Source organism: Rosa rugosa, chromosome 5 (assembly GCF_958449725.1).
Source record: "Rosa rugosa chromosome 5, drRosRugo1.1, whole genome shotgun sequence".
Taxonomy (NCBI): Eukaryota; Viridiplantae; Streptophyta; class Magnoliopsida; order Rosales; family Rosaceae; genus Rosa; species Rosa rugosa.
Window position 1 is genome coordinate 10702008 of NC_084824.1, and position 21772 is coordinate 10723779.

At 39.1% G+C, this 21772-nt stretch overlaps 5 protein-coding genes and 1 non-coding gene across 7 annotated transcripts; 2 read left to right on the top strand and 4 right to left on the bottom strand.

Annotated features, from left to right (window-relative positions):
- The first annotated feature begins 382 nt into the window (after positions 1 to 382).
- Positions 383 to 3452, top strand: LOC133709842 (small ribosomal subunit biogenesis GTPase RsgA 1, mitochondrial). The gene is made up of 5 exons (XM_062135761.1): positions 383 to 1203; positions 1623 to 1847; positions 1952 to 2146; positions 2266 to 2459; positions 3053 to 3452. The coding sequence occupies exons 1-5, from the start codon at positions 520 to 522 to the stop codon at positions 3195 to 3197; spliced, it is 1443 nt and encodes a 480-aa protein (XP_061991745.1). The 5' UTR covers positions 383 to 519; the 3' UTR covers positions 3198 to 3452.
- A 297-nt stretch (positions 3453 to 3749) lies between these two features.
- Positions 3750 to 4508, bottom strand: LOC133709843 (signal peptidase complex subunit 1). Of its 2 annotated transcripts, none has more exons than XM_062135762.1 (2): positions 4365 to 4508; positions 3750 to 4178 (listed from the first exon to the last, which is right to left on the bottom strand). In XM_062135762.1, exon 2 carries the CDS (start codon positions 4176 to 4178, stop codon positions 3891 to 3893), a length of 288 nt encoding a protein of 95 aa, XP_061991746.1. In that variant the 5' UTR covers positions 4365 to 4508; the 3' UTR covers positions 3750 to 3890. The 2 variants fall into 2 exon arrangements, with proteins under 2 accessions (XP_061991746.1, XP_061991747.1); XM_062135763.1 differs by having other exon boundaries at positions 3750 to 4243; positions 4365 to 4469.
- A 922-nt stretch (positions 4509 to 5430) lies between these two features.
- On the bottom strand, positions 5431 to 7358 carry LOC133709503 (large ribosomal subunit protein uL22y). Its single transcript, XM_062135276.1, has 7 exons — positions 7263 to 7358; positions 7124 to 7160; positions 6986 to 7026; positions 6121 to 6351; positions 5941 to 6043; positions 5772 to 5839; positions 5431 to 5656 (listed from the first exon to the last, which is right to left on the bottom strand). The coding sequence occupies exons 1-7, from the start codon at positions 7263 to 7265 to the stop codon at positions 5588 to 5590; spliced, it is 552 nt and encodes a 183-aa protein (XP_061991260.1). The 5' UTR covers positions 7266 to 7358; the 3' UTR covers positions 5431 to 5587.
- Positions 6726 to 6866, bottom strand: LOC133713214 (small nucleolar RNA snoR74). The gene has a single exon (XR_009847884.1). It is a non-coding gene; the product is annotated as a small nucleolar RNA snoR74 (small nucleolar RNA).
- A 2316-nt stretch (positions 7359 to 9674) lies between the features above and the next one.
- Positions 9675 to 10835, top strand: LOC133711184 (putative F-box protein At4g22660). Its single transcript, XM_062137342.1, has one exon. It carries the CDS (start codon positions 9675 to 9677, stop codon positions 10833 to 10835), a length of 1161 nt encoding a protein of 386 aa, XP_061993326.1.
- Positions 10836 to 12871: 2036 nt separating this feature from the next.
- On the bottom strand, positions 12872 to 20387 carry LOC133710916 (uncharacterized). The gene is made up of 21 exons (XM_062137057.1): positions 19946 to 20387; positions 19497 to 19582; positions 19295 to 19396; positions 19039 to 19145; positions 18847 to 18947; positions 18612 to 18699; positions 18094 to 18182; positions 17624 to 17763; positions 17357 to 17522; positions 17133 to 17268; positions 16894 to 16990; positions 16287 to 16416; positions 15870 to 15929; positions 15635 to 15753; positions 15358 to 15482; positions 14740 to 14964; positions 14308 to 14468; positions 13557 to 13720; positions 13390 to 13472; positions 13214 to 13299; positions 12872 to 13140 (listed from the first exon to the last, which is right to left on the bottom strand). The coding sequence occupies exons 1-21, from the start codon at positions 20156 to 20158 to the stop codon at positions 12997 to 12999; spliced, it is 2622 nt and encodes an 873-aa protein (XP_061993041.1). The 5' UTR covers positions 20159 to 20387; the 3' UTR covers positions 12872 to 12996.
- Between the last annotated feature and the right edge of the window lie 1385 nt (positions 20388 to 21772).

Genomic DNA, 21772 nt, shown 5'->3' on the forward strand with positions numbered 1-21772 from the left:
ATATTTAAAAAATTGGAAAAAATATAGAATGTGTCTTCGGTAGTTTTAGAAGCATTTGATGGTGGCTTTGAGAAGCACTTGTCTTTTCGTTTAAAGCGCTTTTGTTAAATTTAAACAACGCTTTTAGCCTTTTAGGCCTTTCAGAAAGACAGAAACAGTTTCAAACGAATTCTTAAAGTTAGGACCCAAGCCTTTAGGTCAGTTCCTTAATGGTAGGCCAAACTTAATAGACCAAAGTCCACTCTTTTCGACAGTAGACCACATTCCTCATCATTGATTCTCCACTTTGGGCCAGCCATAGTTGGGCCGAATCAATAAACTCTCATTGACCCATCGCCTTAAGCCTAACGACACGTCACCGTCTCTTCCCTTGTATTCCATTTCGTAGTCTGCGACCACCACCTGTACAATCCTCTTCACTCATCAAACTCTCAAATGGAGTCACACACTCTCTCTCTTCTCAAAACCCAGAACCGTTTACTCACAGTCACAGCTCCGTGACCAAACGTCGTCACCTCCATGCCGATTGCCTCCATCTCAATTCTCCGCCACCGCTCCGTCACCGCCACCGTCACCGTCACTCTCCCCACCTTCAACGACCTCTGCCGCCGATTCTCAACCGTCCGATGCGTCCCTATCGCAGCAGCAAAGCACCCTAACGTCACCAGAAAATCGCAGCCGCCGGACAAGAAGCTCCTCCGAGCTAAACAGACCTTCAAGGACTACTCCTCCCTCGCCCCGGTCCTCTCTCCTCAGGACAAGCCTCCTCTCTCGGAATCCCAGACCGTCGGCACCGTCGCCGCCGCTCAGGCCAACTTCATGCGCGTCATCGTCGAACCTCCTGGAAGCCTCGAGAAGAGCTCGGACGAAACGGCGTCGTCGTCTTCTGGATTTCAGGTGGAGCTGCTGTGTGTGGTGAGGGCGTTGTTGAAGAAGATAAAGAGGAGAGTGTTGGTTGGGGACAAGGTGCTGGTGGGGTCCATTGACTGGGTGGACCGCCGGGGAATGATCGAGAATGTGTACCGGAGGAGCTCCGAGATTCTTGACCCGCCGGTGGCCAATGTGGACCATCTGCTAGTGCTTTTCTCTCTGGAGCAGCCCAAGCTTGACCCCTTCGCGCTCACTAGGTTTCTGGTTGAGGCCGAGTCCACTGGAATTCCACTCACTCTGGCTCTCAACAAGTCTGAGCTGGTCGAAGAAGAGGTTCGAATCCGATTCTTATTTGATTTTCTTTAGGTGATGTTCGGCTTGGCTTCTTAGCTTGAAATTACTGGTTCACTGTGTTTAATGGTTAAGTTTCTGAAGCATGATTCGAATTTTCATACATATGCTCCACACATTTGGTTAAGCTGTTTAATAGTTTCTTTGTGTATATTACTGAAATAGAATGGAACTTTAGTTGCGCCAATTTGGGAATCACTGAGCTGTTTCTTGATATTGTTAATGGCTTCTTGGAATTTGTTATGGTGAGGTAGTGCAAGTGCACCTATAAGTAGTGCTAGAGTGAAACTTAATGCAAGGTTTTGCGCTGATTATTGAATTGTATCATACTTTTACTGCATCTGTTCTCTTTTGATAATCGATTGATTCCTAAGCATGCGAGCCTTTGTTGAAGTATGCAGACAAAGGCTACATGGAAGTCTAGGCTACATAAGTGGGGCTACAAGCCACTATTTTGCAGCGTTGAATCTAAATCTGGACTCGACTCTCTTGCTTTTATTTTGAGAGATCAAACAAGTGTAATTGTGGGTCCAAGTGGAGTTGGAAAGTCTAGTCTGATCAATGCTTTGAGGAATAGCGACCATCATGCTTTTGATGCTGCAGAAGTGGATAATCGGCTTGATCCAGTGGGTTTTTATCTCTTTCTGCTTTCCTTTTTCTTTAATGTGTATCATTTGTTTGTGCAAGTTTGATGCTCATTCCGATTCTTATTTCCACGTGCTTATTTCAGATTTCAGGCAGCAAGTGGTTGGAGGATCAGCGTGTTGGAGAGGTTTCAGTAAGAAGTGGTAAAGGGAAGCATACCACTCGCCACGTTTCCTTGCTTCCATTGTCTGGAGGAGGGTATCTTGCTGATACTCCTGGGTTCAGCCAGCCTAGTTTAATGAAAGTAACAAAGCAATCTCTGGCACAAGCTTTCCCCGAGGTGTGTGTACTTTGCATCATACAATGTAGTTCATTCTTGTGTATAAGTTAATTTTGATCCCAGTCTTCGCACATGTTAAGTTTATCTGTTCTAATGATAGTGTCTTTATTTCTCTTCAGATACAGAAGATGCTCAATGACAGTGAAGCTGCAAAATGCGCATTCAGTGACTGCTTGCATTTGGGTGAAAAAGGTTGCGTTGTAGGGACTGACTGGGAAAGATACCCGTACTATTTCCAACTTCTTGATGAGATCAGAATCAGAGAGGAATTTCAGTTAAGGACATTTGGAACCAAAAAAGAGGGTGATGTAAGGTATGTTTGAATTATAAGAAGCTGGTTATTTGTTCAGTGTCCATGTCTACTGAGCTAAATAGTTCAATTTCTGCTGTTCAAGAATATTATATTTGAATGTGGAAATAGCACTACTATGGTTGTTATGGTAAACATAGTGATAGTATGATAGCAGCCCTCACTTTCAATCCTCTCTTTCAATAATTTGAAAAGCTTTGTCTAAATGTTATTGCATACCAGTATGCAGTTATTTTAATGATTATCTGGCAGCTTAGCGTTGGTAGCTTTTATTAACTTAATTTTGCTATTGGAGACACAGTTCTCTACCCTACATATAGTGTTTCCTATTCATTTTCCACTTCTGATGATGACCCAAAACATAAGATGCAAAGGGTTGCATTCCTAATGCATTCCATTTTTCCCTGATCAAACATTAGTGACCCAAAATGTAATCCAGTATCTCTAGGATAAAGTTTTCATATCTCAGATATTCCATATTTCAACTCAAACCCAAAATATGTAGTTAAGTTTGTCCGGAGCCTGTAGATTTCCTATCTCACACATTCTGTTTTAGTTTTCTTGCTGAAACTCAAAAGTTCCACGTTTATTTGCAGGATCAAGGATGGACAAGCTGAACCAAGGTTGGAGCGTAAGAAGCATAGGAGAGTATCTCGCAAGAGTATGAACCAATCAGTACTAGATGAATTAGATGAGCTTGATGACGACGACGACGACTTACTAGATGAGGTGAACCGATAAGACAATGAGGAGTAAGGACTAGTAGGAAGTTGCTTCATATCAAAACATTGTAAATAGCAAGTTCGAACTGCATCTTGACACAAGAGGTTAGATGGATCTTAGCCGTACAGATAACAGAGTGAAAATAATCAATCTCTCGAGTCATTTTTCTTTCTTCTGATATCTGATATGTAAGCAAAAGTTTCTAAGTTGGGAGTGAACTCAATCACCGAGATCTTTAGAGTTTAGACTTGATCATCCTTAAACCTTGATTTAGTTGATTGTGTTGCATGTGTACTGCACACAAAACGGAATTTTCTCAATTACTGTATGTGACTGAAACATTCTACCAGAAAATGGCCATCTCCAAAACAGGTACCACCAATATAACCAAGAGCCGAAAATGTAACCAGTCGGTAATGATAATCACAGGTACTGGTGATTCGTGCATATATGAGGGGTTTCATGGTTTAATGCAAAAACAATCTATTGAATGAACATATTCTTCCACTTTTTCGATTGGAAGGAGGCTTATAGCCCAAAAACAGAACGAAAGATCACATAAAATTGCTATGGAGTGAAAATCTTCTGGTCATTGCATAAAGGTTGAAATATAAAACCCGATTACATTGTAATCGATAATCCAAACGCAAACTTTAGAACAGGTATGACATACTGAAACCTATTCAATGCTAGTTCATGACTGAAATTGACCTACTTTGCTTTGGAGCCTTTCTTCTTGGAACTCACCGGCTGCTGCTGCTTCTGAGGCTTGGGGTGCTTTTCGGCTTCGATTGGGTCCAACCATTTCAGGGGGTGGCGATTGAACCAGGGCCAATTGGGGACAGTGACTAACGTGGTCAGAACCACACCACCTGCATACACCAGCATCATCATCTGGAACGACCCCATCAGGTAACCAGTCAGAAACCCAACCACAGCAAATACCAGCAGCAGTATCTGCATCAGCTGCTCCGCTAGCTTTTGCCCTTGCCAATCCATCTGAAATTTTTTTGCCCAGAAACACACAGGTCAATGTTGCAAAAGTGGTCGGACCCCCCCAAAACCTAGATCGTAAAGCGTGATCCGGTGAGAAAGAAAAATTGGAGTCCATGAAATTCGAAAATATTTGGGGAACTTGAATTGGGTTGCTCTAATTGAATGGAATTCAAAGAGAGAGGGAGTTACCTGGGAAAGCACGGGAGCGACGAACTGAGATTGTCTGGATTTCTGAAGATGGAGAAAAGAGTGTGTGTCGTGAGGAGGACTGAAAAATTGAAAATTAAACGCGAGGAATGAAATAGTGACCGTCGATTTTACATCCAACGGCAAATAGAGCGTCTGCGTACGTGGACATCTGTGGTGGTTTTGGGTGACGAGGTAATATTTTCGCTGCAAATAGGATTGTGCCACGTACTTAAAGTATTTTTGGTAAATAATTAAGAGTTAAAAATCAGAAAAAATTATTTTGTTGGGGCTTCGAAATGCCCTTTTAACGTTCTTTCGAAAGTATTGACCCCTCCGTAGATCAATAGATCGATGAGTGAGTATTCATTGGCCCTCCACGGGTGAAAATTCATTAATCCACTGTTAGTCTGTAGCATGCTTCTGTTCTGACTTCTGACCATCTATCGTAAATTGACCGAGTACCTCAGTAGAACAAGTGATTTTTTACACCGGTAAGCCAAATATTGAGCACCTGAATATAAACATTGTGAAACACTCCACTACATCTCAGCTCTCGAGCATCTGTTGGTAATAAATCAATGAAGGCATTTATGCACATTGAGTTTGGAATCAAGGCTCCCACGTAATAGTCATTTTTATCACCATCATCTGTTCATCTTAGGGTATTGTAAGGTTATAACGACATTCTAAAGAGAGGGTATTGGAAGCCATCAAGACATGCTACTTGAGAGTAGCAAAATGATCAACCTTGAGCCAATTCAAAAGAAAGGTAATATATCCTCCTCCATCTAGCCTATATCGAGTAGTGTCTTCACAAACAGCCATGAAAACACAACTAGAACGACTAGGGTATAATGTTTCCTAGATGAGCAATAGTCCCAGAGGCCAAACAAGCTAGGACGCTAACAAAAGTCCGGTTTTAGGCTCTAAGCAACAAAGTTGATCGTGACAACGCAACCATTTAACAAGAATATTTGCCAAAATATGCCCATCTGCCCATTCTATCATAGTATCACATAGGTTTCTAGCATTGGATTTCAAGGTAATCCTCAAGCAAACCATCACAGATCCAAACTAAAGATAATCTGGAATTAACAGTACACAAGGTGGTCCAAAAACTGTCTGCATAACATCTCAAACTATATAATAAGCAACAAAAATTTCTCATAGTACGAAAAAACAAGATAATCAGGAACTCTTCAATTGGCAGGTCTAATTGCCACTCAAGCAGAACCACCACTGCGAACAGCTTGAGACTTCCTGGATTTGCTAGTTGCCAATTGGGAGTCTGGCTGCAATGACACAAACATAGGAAAAGAAAATGGTTAGGAAAGAGCAAAATAAGTTGATTAAATCCATCACTGTCAAAAATTTCATCATAAAACTAAATAGGAATTACATAAGTACCTCTTTCTTCACTGGTTCTTCCTTTTCAGACAAGGTGAGCTCAATGTGGCATGGAGATGACATGTATGCTGCAGAAGATTAAAAAAAAAAAAAAAACTGAATTCAGGAACATATGTTCAAAATAAACTCAAGGGCATAAATCAAAATAGGCTAAAAGTCAGGAACATACGGTTGATTCTTCCATGAGCACGGTATGTTCGGCGTCTTTGCTTCTGTGCTTGGTTGACTTGGATGTGAGATACAACAAGAGAGTCAACATCCAAACCCTTCACCTGAAAGAGGTAACCAATATAGTTAGTTTTTGTAGCGGCTGAGGCCAACAGTGGAAAGTGAACACCCGAAAACTTACTTCAGCATTGCTCTCAGCATTCTTAAGCAAATCCAAAATGAACTTGGCAGATTTCACAGGCCAGCGTCCCTGGCCATTGGAATGCCTGTTCTTGGCCTGAGCTGTACGCCCAACACCACGGCAGAAACGTCTGAATGGAATGGCTTGCTTGTGAACCAAAACATCCTCCAGATATTGCTTTGCCTTAATCAAGGACATCTTCCTGATTGAGAAGGCAGTCTCCCTTGTGTTCTGTCAGAGACAATAGGCAGACGCAAAGCAAAGTAAATCTTCAATTCACTACACTAGAAATAGCACACCTCAACTAGCAAAAGAAAACATACAACTCTACAGTAACTACTACAAAGCCTCAACAACCATCCTATCATTATAAGACCTTGTAACATCACTACAAAGCCTCACCAATTATTTAGAGCCTCACCCAACTAACAGAGAAATAATAATGTTCATACCGAAATTGACAAAACGCAACCAAACACAGCCTTTTCCCATCAAGTTTGGAAACACATATATACTTGTGTCATCTAGAATCGATAATCCATTTAGAATTTTATCATCAATTTAAAACAAACATATATAGTAACACAGAAGCAAGCATTCCTTTCAAATGTTGCATGGTTTACTGAACCTTCAGCCACAGAGAGCCACAAAGACACAAAACAGAGGTTCACCCAATAACTTTGCAACTAATTTCCCTGACGTTTACGAGAGACCCATTCACACAGGCAATAGGACCCTGCTTTTATCATCAGGTTTCACAAACCAAACCTAATCCAATTCCCTCACGCATCTAAACATCAATACACACCTCAGCTAAGCACAAACAAAACTGATTCAACCACAACATATAAACACAAACACATACCTTGAAATGAACTCTGAGGTCAGAGCCCCTTGCTTTGCAAGCTGTAAAAATGAGCAGAGATCAAACCCACTATTAGATCCAAAAACAGTTTCAGCTAAAATCCAAGAGATTCATATAAGAAAACCAAAGAGATCTTACACTTGGTGGGATTATCGGGCTCTTTGGAGTACTTCACCTGAAATAAGAGACCATGATTAGTACAAGTGAAGACGCAGAGTTTAAGCAAACGAAATTAGGGTTTGGAAGATGTGAGAGAAGGGAGAAGAAGAAGAGGTACCATGGCGGCTGGTGCTGCTTCTGCTTCAGTGAAGGGTTGTGCGATAGGGTTTGTTTCGCAGAAGAGGCGAGTTCATATAAGGCTTCGGCTTTTATAAGCAACAACAAAAACTAAACCCTAGGGAATGAATGGACCCACTCTTCGGAATGGGCTGGGATTTTAGTGACCCGATTACTTTGGGCTCCATTATTTTTGCAGTGCATGTCGATTTTTTTTTTTTTTTTGTAAGAGGCTCTAAATTACTAATGCATAAAGACGCTTCGTTATCACAGTGATAACTTTAAAATGTAGATTTCATGATGATCTTCAAATTGACGTATAATGAGTGGTTCAAATTTTAATTGAAATAACATATAGATCATCCAACTATTTATTTAAAAATTCTCATTATAGACTTCACTTTGATTTACCTTATACACACAATGAGTGATGATTTTATTACAAGCACTAGGGTGTTGCCCAACAATATTCGGATTTTTCAACTAAGGTTCCTTTAACACTTAAGTCACCCTCCTGACTGTTTAAGCAACAATGCTGATACGACTAGCAACACCCAATATCAAATGATAACAAGAAGACATCTTAAGTTCTTAACTAGAAGAAAACACTAGCATATCCTCCTCATGTAAGAGGAATTGACAGTCTCAATTTAAGAGTGTTATTTTGTTTTTAACCCCACCTCTCCACACTCTTGATGGAGCTCGAACACATGACCTCTCAATTGTCTTACCACTCCATCAAACACACGCACCCTATTTGAGAGTGCTTCAAACCAAAGTCAACAAGTGAAACCTTTGTAGGAGAAAAAAGTACCCAAAATCTTCATCCATAACAGTACGAAACAATGAGCATATGGGTTCTACTAGTGACATTTTCTTCTACTTTAAATTAATCCCGGTTTATTTAAATCAAAAATATCAATTCACACATCAGTCAGAAGTACGTAAGGACTAGATTAGTTACTACATGTTATAAATGAGAAATTCTTAGATAGGGAAAACGTGTCACGTGGCTGGTACGCTCAGTCAATCATGTTTATGTGTTTCTTAATTATATTATGAAACTATCCCTGTTTTATTAAAATGAAATACCCAAAACATCACTCACTATCTCCTACATGTGCCATGATGTAGTACCAACCACGTGGCACGTATGCCCTACTTAAGATTCTCTAGTGTTTTTTTTTTTCTTAAGAGAAAGATTATTATTTCTACCTACACCCAGCAGGCTTTCCAATTATGCCATTCTCTTAATTAAACCCAGCAAAATACTCACAGCAGTTCCATACTTCAATTGCATCGCTCACAGAAGTAATCTCTCCTGTAAGCCCTTTCTCTGCAGTTTTTCTTCCCTGTAGAGGAACTCCAATGAAAATGCTGCAATTAATACATGTGACTGATTTTTCCCTGCTACAAGAACTCCATTCTTTTTATCTCCCAAGGGATTATTGTTCTTCCTCTCTCTGCAATTATTATTAGTATGATGAGTATGGAATCTCTAAATTTTGTGATGCCAATGAAGCGTGCAGTGTAAACAAGAAAACAGAGGAGAAGTTAACTCACCTGGTTCATTCTGATCACTCCCTATCTTATAATTGTACTGCTTTGAGGACAAGGTAGTCGTCTTAATATTTGTATCTCTACTGCTAAGTGCCGCATGATCAGATGATAAGGGTGAAGCTTGCTCTAGCATTGCAGGATTAGGCACTTCATATTCTTCTTTATCTTTGCTCGGTTGAGTTTCTTGGGGATTTTGCCCAATATTTCGATATTTGTATGAAGAAGTACAATGAATTCAACCAATTCATTCATGACCTGATTTGCCCATAAAGTTAAAGCAACATGCATTAGTAATAATCATGTGCGGCTTTTCACTCACCTCACATTCCACCTTATCACCATTTTCAATCAAATTGAGGATTTCTAGTTTCACCAAAGGCTATTCAGATCCACTCTTCTTCAATTCCTCCTGCTTAGGCTCATCTTCATTCACGGACTCAACACCACAACCCGACCATTCTTCATTTTGTCTTCGCTAACTTTCTCTGTCAACTTAGACTCAGCTACTTAATTGGCTCTTAGACCTCAATGTCGACCGGGTGTACCTCATCAACGGCTTTTCAATCACAATCACTTCTCCTTCCACCTTTTCACCATTTTCATTCAAATCGGGCTTTCTTCTTCAAGATTTTGTGGGGAAGGGATGAAGATTGCTGGGTACAAATATAGGGGTAAAAGTGGAAATTACATGACTATTATTGTCATTTTGTACCAGGATAGAAATATTTTTTCATGCAAAATTGATTTGCTGGGTCTACATAGAAATTTGCTGGGTACATTTAGAAAGACTCAAAGAAAAAAACAAATACTCAAAAAAGCATTAGGGTTTCCTCCGTTGCAGCTCTTTTTCGATATGACGACGAACCAAAATAGGAGGAGGATGCCAACTACAACGACAAACTGGTGCGATCTCCCATTAGAACTGTTAGAGCTGATCTCGAAGAAGCTTGCTTTCATCGACATAGTTCGATTCAAATCCGTCTGTTCTTGTTGGAAAAGCGCTGCAGAATCTTATACCTCTTCACCAAATTATACACCTGCGCCTGAAGCTCCGTGGCTCATGGTCTCTCTCCCTGCTGATCATCAACGAGTACAGACTGGTGATAAGGATGCTCACTACTTCTGGTTCTTTAGCCTCACAGAGAAAAAGTTTCGTAAGATCAAGACCTCTTTTGAAGGCTTTGATTATCCTCACGTAACATATGCGGGTTCCTCACACGGATGGCTTGCGATTTGCGACTTCAACAAGGCAATGGTTTATCTTCTCAATCCGTTTTCGGGATCTAGAATCGATCTCCCATCGATTTCGACTCTTCCTAACATTGTTGAAGGATGCAATCCCAGAGTTTGCCGAGTTGTGGCCTCCTCCGACCCGTCTCGCAACAAGAAATTTTTTGTTGTGGTGAAGTACGTTAGTAGAATATTGTCTCCTCACAGTAAACTAGCTTTTTGTAAGAATGGAGATGAAAAATGGACCTATTTAGGCGGTGGTCGGTTATGTTTTACATTCCACAAAGGCCATTTATATGTATTACGCAAGGAAACCCTTGAGGTTTGGGACTTGGGAGGAACTTATCCCATGAAAACCGTGGATTTTCGCCATGGATTAGGGCGTGTGGTTACAGGAGTGAATTTCTTGGAGTCAACAGTAGTGAATATGGTGGACTCACTGGGTGAACTTTATTTGTTTGGGAAGAATATTCGCTGCGGTAAGACCATATCAAAGGAGGATTTCCATATCTACAAGTTAAATTTCACCTCCAAGGAGTGGGAGAAAGTGGAATGTTTGAATGATCAAGCTATATTTTGTAATCATTCTGACGGAGTGATGTTATTATCAACTCGGAATCTCCCAGAATTTGAAGAAAACTCAATATACTTCACTGAGTGGCGAAAGGATGAAGTGAGTGGATTACTATTCAGCTTGGAAAGTCAAGTTACTAAGGAGTACTCTAACTTTCGCTGGATGGGTGTTGCTCAACCTTATGTTTGGATTGTTCCTAATCCATGGTGAGGTACATAAAATTACCCATCTGTGCAGTGAATTACTGTCTAGACACATACAGCTTTTGTAGCACAAGTACTGATTCCATATTGAAAACTGTTCATTTTTTTTACTATGCAATATTGATGTTTGTTAACCAAAATATTCATATATAGTTTCACTACGGTTAATTTGGTGCAGATGTTCAAAACTTCGCACAGGTTTGAAGCTAGATGCTATGATGTTCAAAATATTATCGTATCGGACACCCTTAAGACACCAGCAAATTCATGTCATTGGCTATTATTTTGAGAAGTTTTTCAAACGCATTCTTTAATTTCAGGGCTATTGAATCCAAATGCATCTATTCTGAATTTGATCATCATGTTTGAAATTTCTGTATCTGTAGTAATCTGTGCTAATTACTATTCCATGATCGTCACTCTTCAGTTGTTGCTTCACCACTGGTGATTCACATTGGCTATGATGTAGATTGGTGCATAAGTTCGATCAGCTGGGCACATCATAGAATGCATATCAACTCTTGGAATTTGAATATGTTTCGGGGGCTGTGACTTTTAATTAGTAGTAATATTAACGAGTTAAATTTACTAGATAGAATCCAGTATATCTTTTAGTCTTTCCATTGTTTAAGTAGTTGAAAACGTTATAATATTCATGTCTCATGAACTTGAAACATAAGGAAAACTTGAAAAGGCTGAGAGTCACTTAAAATTAAACCCAAATAAAGAAAGGGGGCACCAGCTACGTACGTACTGAGATCAATTAAGCAAGCAAACCAGTTTACTAGAAATTAGGCACTATAAGCTTGTCAACTCGAACTCCATCATCACACTCCCCTCCCCCTCTAAAACTCGGCAGTTGTTTTGTGAGTAGTCCGGACAACAATGGCTTGTTCCACCAGTGAGAGTACGAGTACGTCATCATCAACAACAGAGTGGTCTTAATTGCGTCCTGAACTATTAGAGTTGATATTGAAAAAGCTTCTTTTATTCAACATTAATCGCTTTAGAGATGTTTGTTCTTGAAATCAGCAAAATCTTTTATCTCTACCCCATCTCAAACACCCTCGTCGACGCCATGGCTCTTGCTTCCTAGTGATTCTAGCATGATGACAATACCGGGCGGTTAATAAAAAAGTTGACACAATACACAACTTGTTTAAAGGCTTTCGTGATGCTTATTGTGTGGGTTCATCACATGCATGGCTGGCTGGTGATGTGGGAGAAGAAAGCAACCTCATTACATCTTGTTTATCTGCTTTCCAAAGCATGAGTTCTCGACTCCCATCGATTTTTACTCTTCCTCATCTCTTTGATTATGTTATTAATATTTTCAAAGCTGTCTACTCTTCTGAGTCTCACGTTGTTGTGGGAATACGCCGGTGTGCAAAGCCAAAAACCACATGGAACGTTAGCAATAATGGAGTGACATAGAACGTGGATATGACGGGAGTTACTCTGATATCATATTCCACGATGCCATTTATTTGCATTGGCTCCATTGAAGCTTGGGACTTGAGGAAAATGTACCCCACAAAAATCATGGTTTTTCTGCCTCGGCTGACTATAGGCAACCCTTTCGGTCACATGTGGTTCCCTCCTATGATGCGGGTGGCCGATGAGACTTACATGGCGGAATCACTGGGTGAGCTATTGTGTGAGGAAGAAAGCTATAGGGGATGATCTGAGAACGAGAACTCACTAGGCTTCTCTATAAGCAAGTTAAATTTCACTGCAAAGAGATGGGACAGAGTAATATTTGCGTGATCAGGCTTTCTCGAGTCGATGGATCGGCAGTGTCAGTATCGACTCAGAATTTCCCGCAACTCAAAGAAAACTCGATTTATCTCATAGACAAACTTCGTTTGGCCGATCACAGTCTAGTTGATGTTGAACCGGTGTACAACTTGGAAAGTAAAGTTTTGAAGTCATATTATAGCATGAACAGGACGATGATCTATTCACATGTTTGGATTGATCCTAACCTACGATAAGTCAGTTTGGTAGAAGTTAGGCTTCTATTAAGAGAAAGCAATTAGTTCGTGAGGGAAAGATGCCCTGTGAGATATACTGCATTTATTTGAATTCATTCCTAACTCAATGGGGGTTCATATAGTTTTGTTCTTCACAGTTTCTATCTGACATGCAAAATGACCTGTGGTTCGAAACTAGAAAATATAACTCGACAAAAAGCCCGAATAAGCAACTACATCCACCCACTCCGGAAAAAGCCCTTTCAGCTTCTTTGCTTCATCAACCATATATTGATCTACGACAGCAACTTCTACCCTTAGATCTTCAGAACTGTTAGCCTGCAATTATCACAAGAATGATTAAGCCACCGAAAGCAAATAAAACGAAAACCAGGTGAAGAACCTTCTTTACCTCTAACCAGAAGGTCCAATTCTCAGGACTTGCTCCACTAAGTCGGCATATGTATGATGGTGGACCTCCATCAGATGTTTCAGTAGCTATACCAATTTCAGTGATAAGTAAAACCAAAAATATATTCAAGTGTATCTAGCTCTATAAGATAAGAAATAATGGGGGGAAGAAAAAACCTGAAAGTGTATTGTCTGCAAATGACCAACTAGATAAAGGGCCTGTAATATTGAGGACTGCAACCCAAACCTCCTCTAAGGAACTGAAAGCAAGGTAGGACAAAAAGCTTTAAAACTTGAAAACCATATAAAAAGCCTGTACAGGTCACAAATTTTTTTCTACTCACCCTAAAGACAGTTCCAAGTATATTCTACGAGATTCCTCGCCAAATACTGTATGTGGCTTATAAGTGGACAGATGAGGGAACTGCCCGTATTGCTTTAAAATACCATCACTTCTTGCGGGGAACTTCAAGCTTCTTGAAAACAAAAAAGAAACAGGAAAAAGTCCCTGCATATACAGAGGCCATCAGATTTTTTCACCCATTGTTCCCCTGAACTATTTACTTGGTAACTGACTTGCACAAATATCTTATCCATGGTGAATACACAATGACATCTACCACTCAAACTAAGAAGTGCGAGTACTACAAAGCCGGCACAGCTCAGGAGGTAAAGAGTCTCTTCTTGAATCTACTTTGGAAAAGTTGTAGAAAAGGTTTGCTAAAACAAGAGCATATGTAGAAAGGGTATCCACCTGAGCTCAGTGGCCTACCAATATGTACAAAGGGAACTACAAAGCCGGCACAACTCAGGTGGTAAAGAGTAGAGTTCTTGAATCTACTTTGGAAAAGTTGTAGAAAAGGTTTGCTAAAACAAGAGCATATGTAGAAAGGGTATCCACCTAAGCTCAGTGGCCTACCAATATGTACAAAGGGAGGATAAAGGAATCCAAAACCTGAAGAAAATAAATGAAATTGAAAAGCCTACAGGACATAAAATCTAAAAGAAACACTCCAGAAACAAACACGAGCATCAGTTATAGAAAAACACCTCTAATCATATATTGGAAATAACATCATCTACAAAATTGCATACCATCCAAGTCTCTCGGTGAGATGACTTTGCAGTTTCAAAAGACAACTCTGAACTAATGTGCAATTCCTTTGCCACCTTGGGTGCATGTTTGAAAAGAAATAGTAACGAATTGGAATCCACAACAGAAAAATCATAGCTGGACTCCACAACATGATTTGCATCTGTCATCCACAGAAGAAAAAGTGTTGAAGTAGGAGCATAGGATAAACAAGAGAAAAGGTCAAAAGAAACAGAGAGAAAAAACATGATACTGTAATCCAGATAGAAATGAGCTGAGAGGCTGAGACTCACATTAGTTGAATTCATTTGCAATCAGTTGAAAACAATAATAATATAATTAAAAAAAACACACACACAACTGAGAGAGAGAGAGAGAGAGAGAGAGAGAGAGTGATCTTCATTTCACATAATAGCTTGTGCTAGCTTGAATACCTGCAGTAAGAAAAGTATGCTGGAAAACAACTCTCTTAGGTGCACCCGTGCTATATGGAAAGAACTGAGATGACAGAGCCAAGCCTAGCACACTAAGATGCAACAAGACTTGCAAAATGGATGACCTGGCTAACCAGTGACCGCAAATAGGTATCAGAGGGCCTACAGACCAACTGGTAACAACTCCAATTACTGCGGCCACCACAATGTCAGGAACGAAATAACCTGCAAGAAATTATATGAACCATGCTTTTTGAGAAATTTTGGATACAGAAAATTCATAGTACTTTAGGAAATACTGACTGGATGCCATAAACCATTTTGAGCCAAAAACTTCAAAACCATATATACAATTGTTCGAGCACATCCATTTTGATCTCTAATTTTCTAATAATTGTGCAACTTCTAATGGATGTGCTCGAACAATTGCATATATGGTTTTGAAGTTGAACTCTAATTTTCTAATAACAAGCATGATGCATTTCTTATTATGAAGTCGCATAATTATTAGAAAATTAGAGATCATATTGTTCGAGCACAAACTCTGAGTTCAACAATATAGTAAGTTCAAATGAAGGTAACAGATAGTAAGAGGCAGTAAGATTCCAAAGTACTAACCATATGGAGGTGGCAAAGCACCCATCATACCCATCTTTTCAACCAAAAACTGGACAAGAAATGCACCAAAATACACAGAGTACGCAAGGCATGGAAGTATAGGTAACATATAAACTAACGTTGACCTGAGAGAACAAAAAAATTTGGTTAAAGAATTGTACTTCCTACTTGAAAACTGTCGTGGCTAAAATATCACTGAAAACTGTACAAAAGGAAGCATACACATGCACATCATCTATCATTTTAAATTTATAAGCAGAATTGTTGAAACCAGTACCTGAGTGATTGGCGACCAAATAATTTGACTGCTAAGCAATATGAAATCCATCCAAGAAGCATAGAAACGGACAGTGAAAAAGTCAAGAAGCCTCCGCTCAACCCAGCATACAGGTAAGCCTGCTTTCACTAAAGTAGTTTCACAACTCATCCCCTTGAGTGCTTAAGTAAATTGCAAAAAAAAAAAAAAAAAACTATCCAACAAAAGAAACTAATCATGCATTCACGCTACATACCACAGTTATTGTAGCGTATAATCCAAAAGCTCCCCAGAACCTTGCTTCATCCGATAAAGCCTGCAAGACTCAAGCTTGTTACAACTTATCTTAGATAATGGGATTAATGATATATCTACAAATATTCTTAATATCTAGATTAGAATGGAATCATGATGCACCAAGATCAGATTTTTAAGACAAATATAAAGCACATGCAAAAGATCACTAGGTCCGAATTGCAAAATCTTTACAATGTGTAAGTAAGATAGTTAACACAACAGGATATGTATGATTTGAAAGAAACCTGAAACTTCAACCACTGAATGCTACTAAAAAAAGAGAGAAAGGATACATGAAAACTAATCAGCTAAATAGATTTGGGAAAAGAAAATATGAAGAAGATAAGCTGAGTAAATATCTGGTGCATGACAGTACCTCTTTTAAAGACTTGACAACTGATGCCTCTTGAGTGAGGGGAAAGCTACTCCAAACAAATCTTGGAATTAACAGACCAACAAGAGAGCAAGGTATGAACATCAAATAAGCCAAATATGGATGAGCAAACCTGCATTTCAACCAAAATGTCAGTCAGAGTTGTCAACATATAAAGCTCCATCTTCTTTTTCTGATCACATCAACAACTGAGAAATACAACAATTATTCTTCCGTGAGTCGAACTCACAACGTATAAAGCTCAGCTAGAATCAATTTTTTATGTGATAGCCTGATATGAGGAAGAATTGATGGGGTACAATTGCTGTTTAGTTGTCACTGAATTTACATTATTAACTTCATTCATGAATTTAAGGTGATCTAGAACTTCAATCAAGCACGATAAGAATTGCTGAAATAGAATTTCTGATAAATGAACATAATTAAATTCTGAATACTACTTAAATATGAGCTAGAATCGCTAAACCCATTTGGAATTCCTTATGGATAAGTAGAATGCTAAGTTAGAAATAACAGGACAATAGTTCATAAGAAATTGATTGAATGAGATTTAATTTTGCAAGAGCAATTCCAGAAGATATAAACCCACCAGTTCATTGCACGACTAGCAAACAACAATCTCACGATGGAAAAGATAACCGGAATTACAATTGCTAGAAAAACCCCAGCAGCATGGAAAAGCATTCCTGCAAAATTAACAAATTGGACAACAATCAGGAATTAGACCTATGAGAAGAGAACCAGAACTTACTGGGCCAAAGACTATTATAGGACTACGAAATTAGCAATAGGTTGCTGCATGTATTTACATTGAAGCAGTAGATTTACCTTTTACAAAATTGCTGAAAGTAGCAAACCAAGGTAGGAGCCCAGGATTCTGCTTTTGTGAGAAAAATGGCATAGCCAGGAAGATGCCAATAGGAATAGGGTGAAGTACCATAGCTACCTTCCGAGAATAGTATATCTAATAGTCATCATGGAGAAAGAGAGAGAGAGTTGTTAGACAAACAATGTGTCATGAAAATATCAAAAATTATGAGCTTGTAACATACCATGAACCATGTTAAATAATCAAAGAAAACAGCACGTCCATCCTCATGCTGCTTCGCAGTTGATACAATAGAATGTCTTTCGAGAGTATTTTGTAGCGTAGAAGAATTGGTGAAGGCTTTAAGCATGCTAAACAGATTTTCTCCACGAGCTTGTATACTTCCAGGTCTGGAGGCATTGGAATGTATCAGAGGAAGTGCTTAGGAACGAAGCGATTTGAAACTTTAAAGTAAGTAAAACTGTACCAAAATAGCAGATGTAATGCATACAATAGTCTCTCCACTGTATCGAAGGATGTATGATAAAAATAACCGCCAAGGAGAAAGATAATATCCAAGCCAGGAATGTCACCATAGTCCTCGGAAAATATTCGAAAATCTGTATCTCCAGGAACAACAGGAAAAACATCCTGCACACGTAAACATACAGAAGTTAGCCAGCTAATGAAAGGAAGACGGACAAGCATATAGTATCTGCTTTAGTGTCATCATCTAAAGATACAAAAGATACCAGAAGATCATAACATTATTATGGTTTAGGATTAAGAATGAAAACATCACTCTTATTCTACCCATTATTAAAATGATATATGGTTTAAAGACAATTCAATGATGAACCCGTTCCAAGGGGAAATGTAAATTTCTATAAAAAAAACACTAAAATACATGGAGGTCAATAAGCTGCAGTCATCAAAATGAGAATTAATATCCGATACTCCATGAAATAGCAAAACATTAACCTGGGCTGCGCTATGTGCCATGGGATATACTGCTGATTGAGCATAGACCTGAGAAGGCCAGGAACTAGGTCCTGATTGGCAAACTAAATCTGCAAAATCAAAGCTACAGAAATCAATAAAAAAGGCTGCAACATAAAAAGTTACCGTTTCACAAAGCAATAAAAAATGCAAATGAAAAATCCACATATTCTATAAATAAAGATTGATAGTTTTAAATATGTGAACCCTACACCTACTTCTGCTAAAATGTAATCCATAATAAATAAAAACAGATGAGCAAAAGGCAATAGTTTTGTAAATACAGGTAAAAACATTTTAAAACACAATTGCATCCCATCTTTTCAAGCCAACTGATATAACAATTCCAAGCAAGCAGTTTGTGTTTTCTAGGTTATACTGCTCTCAAAATAGTCAAGCAAAAGGAAATGAATCACCAATTAATAGTTTCAGTAGAAGCAATAAGTTCAGCACACTAAAACATATGACACAAAATAATTAACAAATGGTTGACATCCTACCAGGACCGCCTGTCCCCGACGCTTCCACATTTATAAAAGCCCCAATAGTTTCACGCCATTTATGTGTCTTCATGAAGCCATGAGACCCCTAAAATAGCATATAAGTTATCACATCAGATGAGCACAAACACATCAAAGAGCCATACCATAACAATTAACATGCTCAAAAAAAGATTTCAAAGTAGCATAATTTTGAAATTTGGCTCCCCAACTGAACCTTATTAAAACCACGTACCAGCAAAAAGAGCTCTTCTGCACCATTAAAAAGAAAAATAACAGGCTGAGGGGGAACCCATCCAGAGTCCACAATAAGTCTTGCTATTTCCAGCATTGATGCTACCAAGGAATAGTTAAATAAATTAATAAATAAATATGAATGGTAAGTATGGTAGTTTCAATCAGATGATGATTTTTTTTTTGTACCCACCTACACATGACCCACAATCACCAGCACCCGGAGAACCAAGTGGACTATCAAAATGGCCATTCAACAATACTGACGGATCAGAGTCTTGTGAATCTACTGATGATATTCTGCCATTAAGTTAAGCACGAATGCTACATTATCTCACTAGATAGTCGTAACTATGCTAACCATGAGACCCACTGGTTTATCCAAATACAAGAAAATAAAGCTCAACAAACGAAAGTGCAATTAATTAAGCAATCGGATGTGTACTAACCTCATCACAATATTTGTGTGGTTTCTGTACCCCAGAGATATGCTATAGCCTAAAAACAGCATATTAAATGTGCCATTCACAACAGTCTCTTCTATCTCAACTCTGCATATAGAAAATTTAGGCATCATAGTCAGTTACCAAACTCAGATAAACAATAAACTCTTACGAGCCAAGCAGAATGCAACAAAATCTACGTAAATACCTAAAGTTAGGTCCAGCTCGCTCCTTTACCATCTCCAACTGCGCTGTAATATATCGAGCAGCTTCTCTCAATCCAGGACTCCCTTCCTACTCAACAAACATATGAACTTGCTTTTAAATAACTCAACCCGGAATAAATAAAAAGTAATCTCTCTAATAGCAACAAAAAATGCCATTAATCAAAGAAATGAACTGGCCACTATGCTCAGCTCCGTTCAATTTCACAAGACACTTCCATATACTATCAGAGAATGTAAATTTTGAGTTTTTTTTTTTTGTTTTTTTTATCAATTGAGCTTTTTTACTGTTCAACTTTTCCACATTTTATCAAATGGCATCAAAATGAGATTGAACCGACTAAGAACGAAGAACATCAAGTTTCACCAAAAATTCATATCCAAACACAAAAACACCTTCCCATAGTCGTTAAATTTCGACGACGGAGCTCACCTGGCGGCTATCGATATCTTTGGCCAGGACTCGAACGTGCTCGACGGCTCGAGCCTCGGAGAATCGATCGAGCGGCGCGTCGATCCCAAGCGGCGTAATGAAGCGCATGTGGAGAATCGAGTGCACCAGGACGGCGATGAGGCCGTAAATCGCGACGAGAAAGAGAAGGAACTTGAAGCCGGACACGTCGCCGGAGCCGAGCCTCGGCGCCATTGTCGCCGATTTCGATCTCTCTCAAAGGTTGAACAAGGGGATCGATGAGGTTGATAGGTCGGTCCTATTGGTGGAAATTTCGTACCAAGTTATAGAACATAGATGTGTTGAGAGTGACGGAGAAGAAGAGCGACGTGTTGGATTCGTCACTCGAGGTCAGAAAAGCGAAAAGTAGTTTCAACCTCCCTTGCTACCTCCCTCCCGCTATATGACGTTTTGATTTGACCTCGTAGAAACTCGCCCGGGGTCGACCGACTAAGACGAGTAGCCCAATCGTTATGGATAAGGGCTTGGAGGATTTCATTGGATTTTGGTTGGATACTTTTGGGCCCTTTACATTGTAAATTACCAATCAAATTAAATTTTTTACCTAACAGTTTCATAAAAATTAATAGAGGATTGTGGCCTCTGGGACGGTGGGACCATTAATCTAGTGACCACTGTGACATTAATCTTACAAGGTATTTCAGACCAAAAAAAAATCTTACAAGGTATTGAATTCGATTCACGAATGTGTGGTATAAGGATTGTGAAAGTGAAAAGATGTGGCCTCATTAAAGTCTTGATCGTTAAATTCCCTTAGGAGTTGGGACCAGAAACTGTGTGGTTTGCAAAATAAAATTGTCAATTTTATCTTTCTTTTTTTTTTTTAAAAGGTAAAACATTCATAGCATTAACATTCATATGAGTATATCACTTCTGAAAATTTTCATCTGAATTGCTAATCGTTAAGGTGTTAAACTAGATCAAATCAATTAACGAACCAAATGTGGGTGTGTAAAATTTTGGCTGTGGCTCCCACCCATTAAATCAAGTCCACTGATCAAAGCCCAAAAATGACTGACAACAAGTTAAAAAGAGAGACACTAAAATATGGTCGGGTAGTGGAGAACGTGCAAACACCTCTCCTTCCACTACAACATGGAGTAAGGGCCAAGCACCATGAAGTAAGGATCAAGGAATCAATGACTATAAATTGACAAGCGTATGGAGGAATCAAGGAGAAAACAACGGTAACAAGTATCAATCCAATTTCCTTTTATTCTTCTCGAATTGATATTTACTTGGGTTTGCAAGTCCCTTCTCCTTATAACATCTTGCAGTTTAGGGCTTCTCAAAGATTGAAGGTGGGAGATTATATGTTGGGTAATCTTCCTCCCGAAATTTTATGCACCAACAGTTGGCGCCGTCTGTGGGAAATTGAACAAAAAGCCATGAGATAGATTGAAAAGCCATGGACGCAACCATTAAAACTAGGGCAAAAGTGAATGGGGGCAGGAGCAAATTGTTCGATGGACGATAAGAAAATTCTTTTGCTTTATATTGCGTTGAATTTTGCAGTTATTATTGATTGGAGTGAGATATAATTTTATTGTACCTTTTCATTGGTTAATAGTGAAACGTTGTAGCGTCCCGCACAGAAGAGGGAAGAGAGACACCGTAAGTAAAAATGAGAACAACGCGAACAAGCCATTCTTACCAGTCATGGACAGACGATGAGAACGTGAAACGCTCCAGACCGACTGTGGCTGAACGAATCACTAAGCCCTACGGTAAATGATTTGTTGTGGTGAGTGGTAAAAAACATCAAACACGGAACCTGCCTAGCGAGAA

What these genes read in the sequence shown, in the direction of transcription:
- LOC133709842 (XM_062135761.1), top strand. Translation starts at nt 520, where the DNA reads ATGCCGATTGCCTCCATCTCAATTCTCCGCCACCGCTCCGTCACCGCC. An exon ending in TGGATAATCGGCTTGATCCA is followed by an intron (nt 1,848 to 1,951) that starts GTGGGTTTTTAT and finishes TGCTTATTTCAG; the next exon opens with ATTTCAGGCAGCAAGTGGTT. An exon ending in TGGCACAAGCTTTCCCCGAG is followed by an intron (nt 2,147 to 2,265) that starts GTGTGTGTACTT and finishes ATTTCTCTTCAG; the next exon opens with ATACAGAAGATGCTCAATGA.
- LOC133710916 (XM_062137057.1), bottom strand. Translation starts at nt 20,158, where the DNA reads ATGGCGCCGAGGCTCGGCTCCGGCGACGTGTCCGGCTTCAAGTTCCTT. An exon ending in CACACAAATATTGTGATGAG is followed by an intron (nt 19,146 to 19,294) that starts GTTAGTACACAT and finishes ACTTAATGGCAG; the next exon opens with AATATCATCAGTAGATTCAC. An exon ending in TGATTGTGGGTCATGTGTAG is followed by an intron (nt 18,948 to 19,038) that starts GTGGGTACAAAA and finishes ATTCCTTGGTAG; the next exon opens with CATCAATGCTGGAAATAGCA.
- LOC133709843 (XM_062135762.1), bottom strand. Translation starts at nt 4,178, where the DNA reads ATGGATTGGCAAGGGCAAAAGCTAGCGGAGCAGCTGATGCAGATACTG.
- LOC133709503 (XM_062135276.1), bottom strand. An exon ending in ACCTCAGAGTTCATTTCAAG is followed by an intron (nt 6,352 to 6,985) that starts GTATGTGTTTGT and finishes TGTCTCTGACAG; the next exon opens with AACACAAGGGAGACTGCCTT. An exon ending in AAGAACCAGTGAAGAAAGAG is followed by an intron (nt 5,657 to 5,771) that starts GTACTTATGTAA and finishes GTGTCATTGCAG; the next exon opens with CCAGACTCCCAATTGGCAAC.
- LOC133711184 (XM_062137342.1), top strand. Translation starts at nt 9,675, where the DNA reads ATGACGACGAACCAAAATAGGAGGAGGATGCCAACTACAACGACAAAC.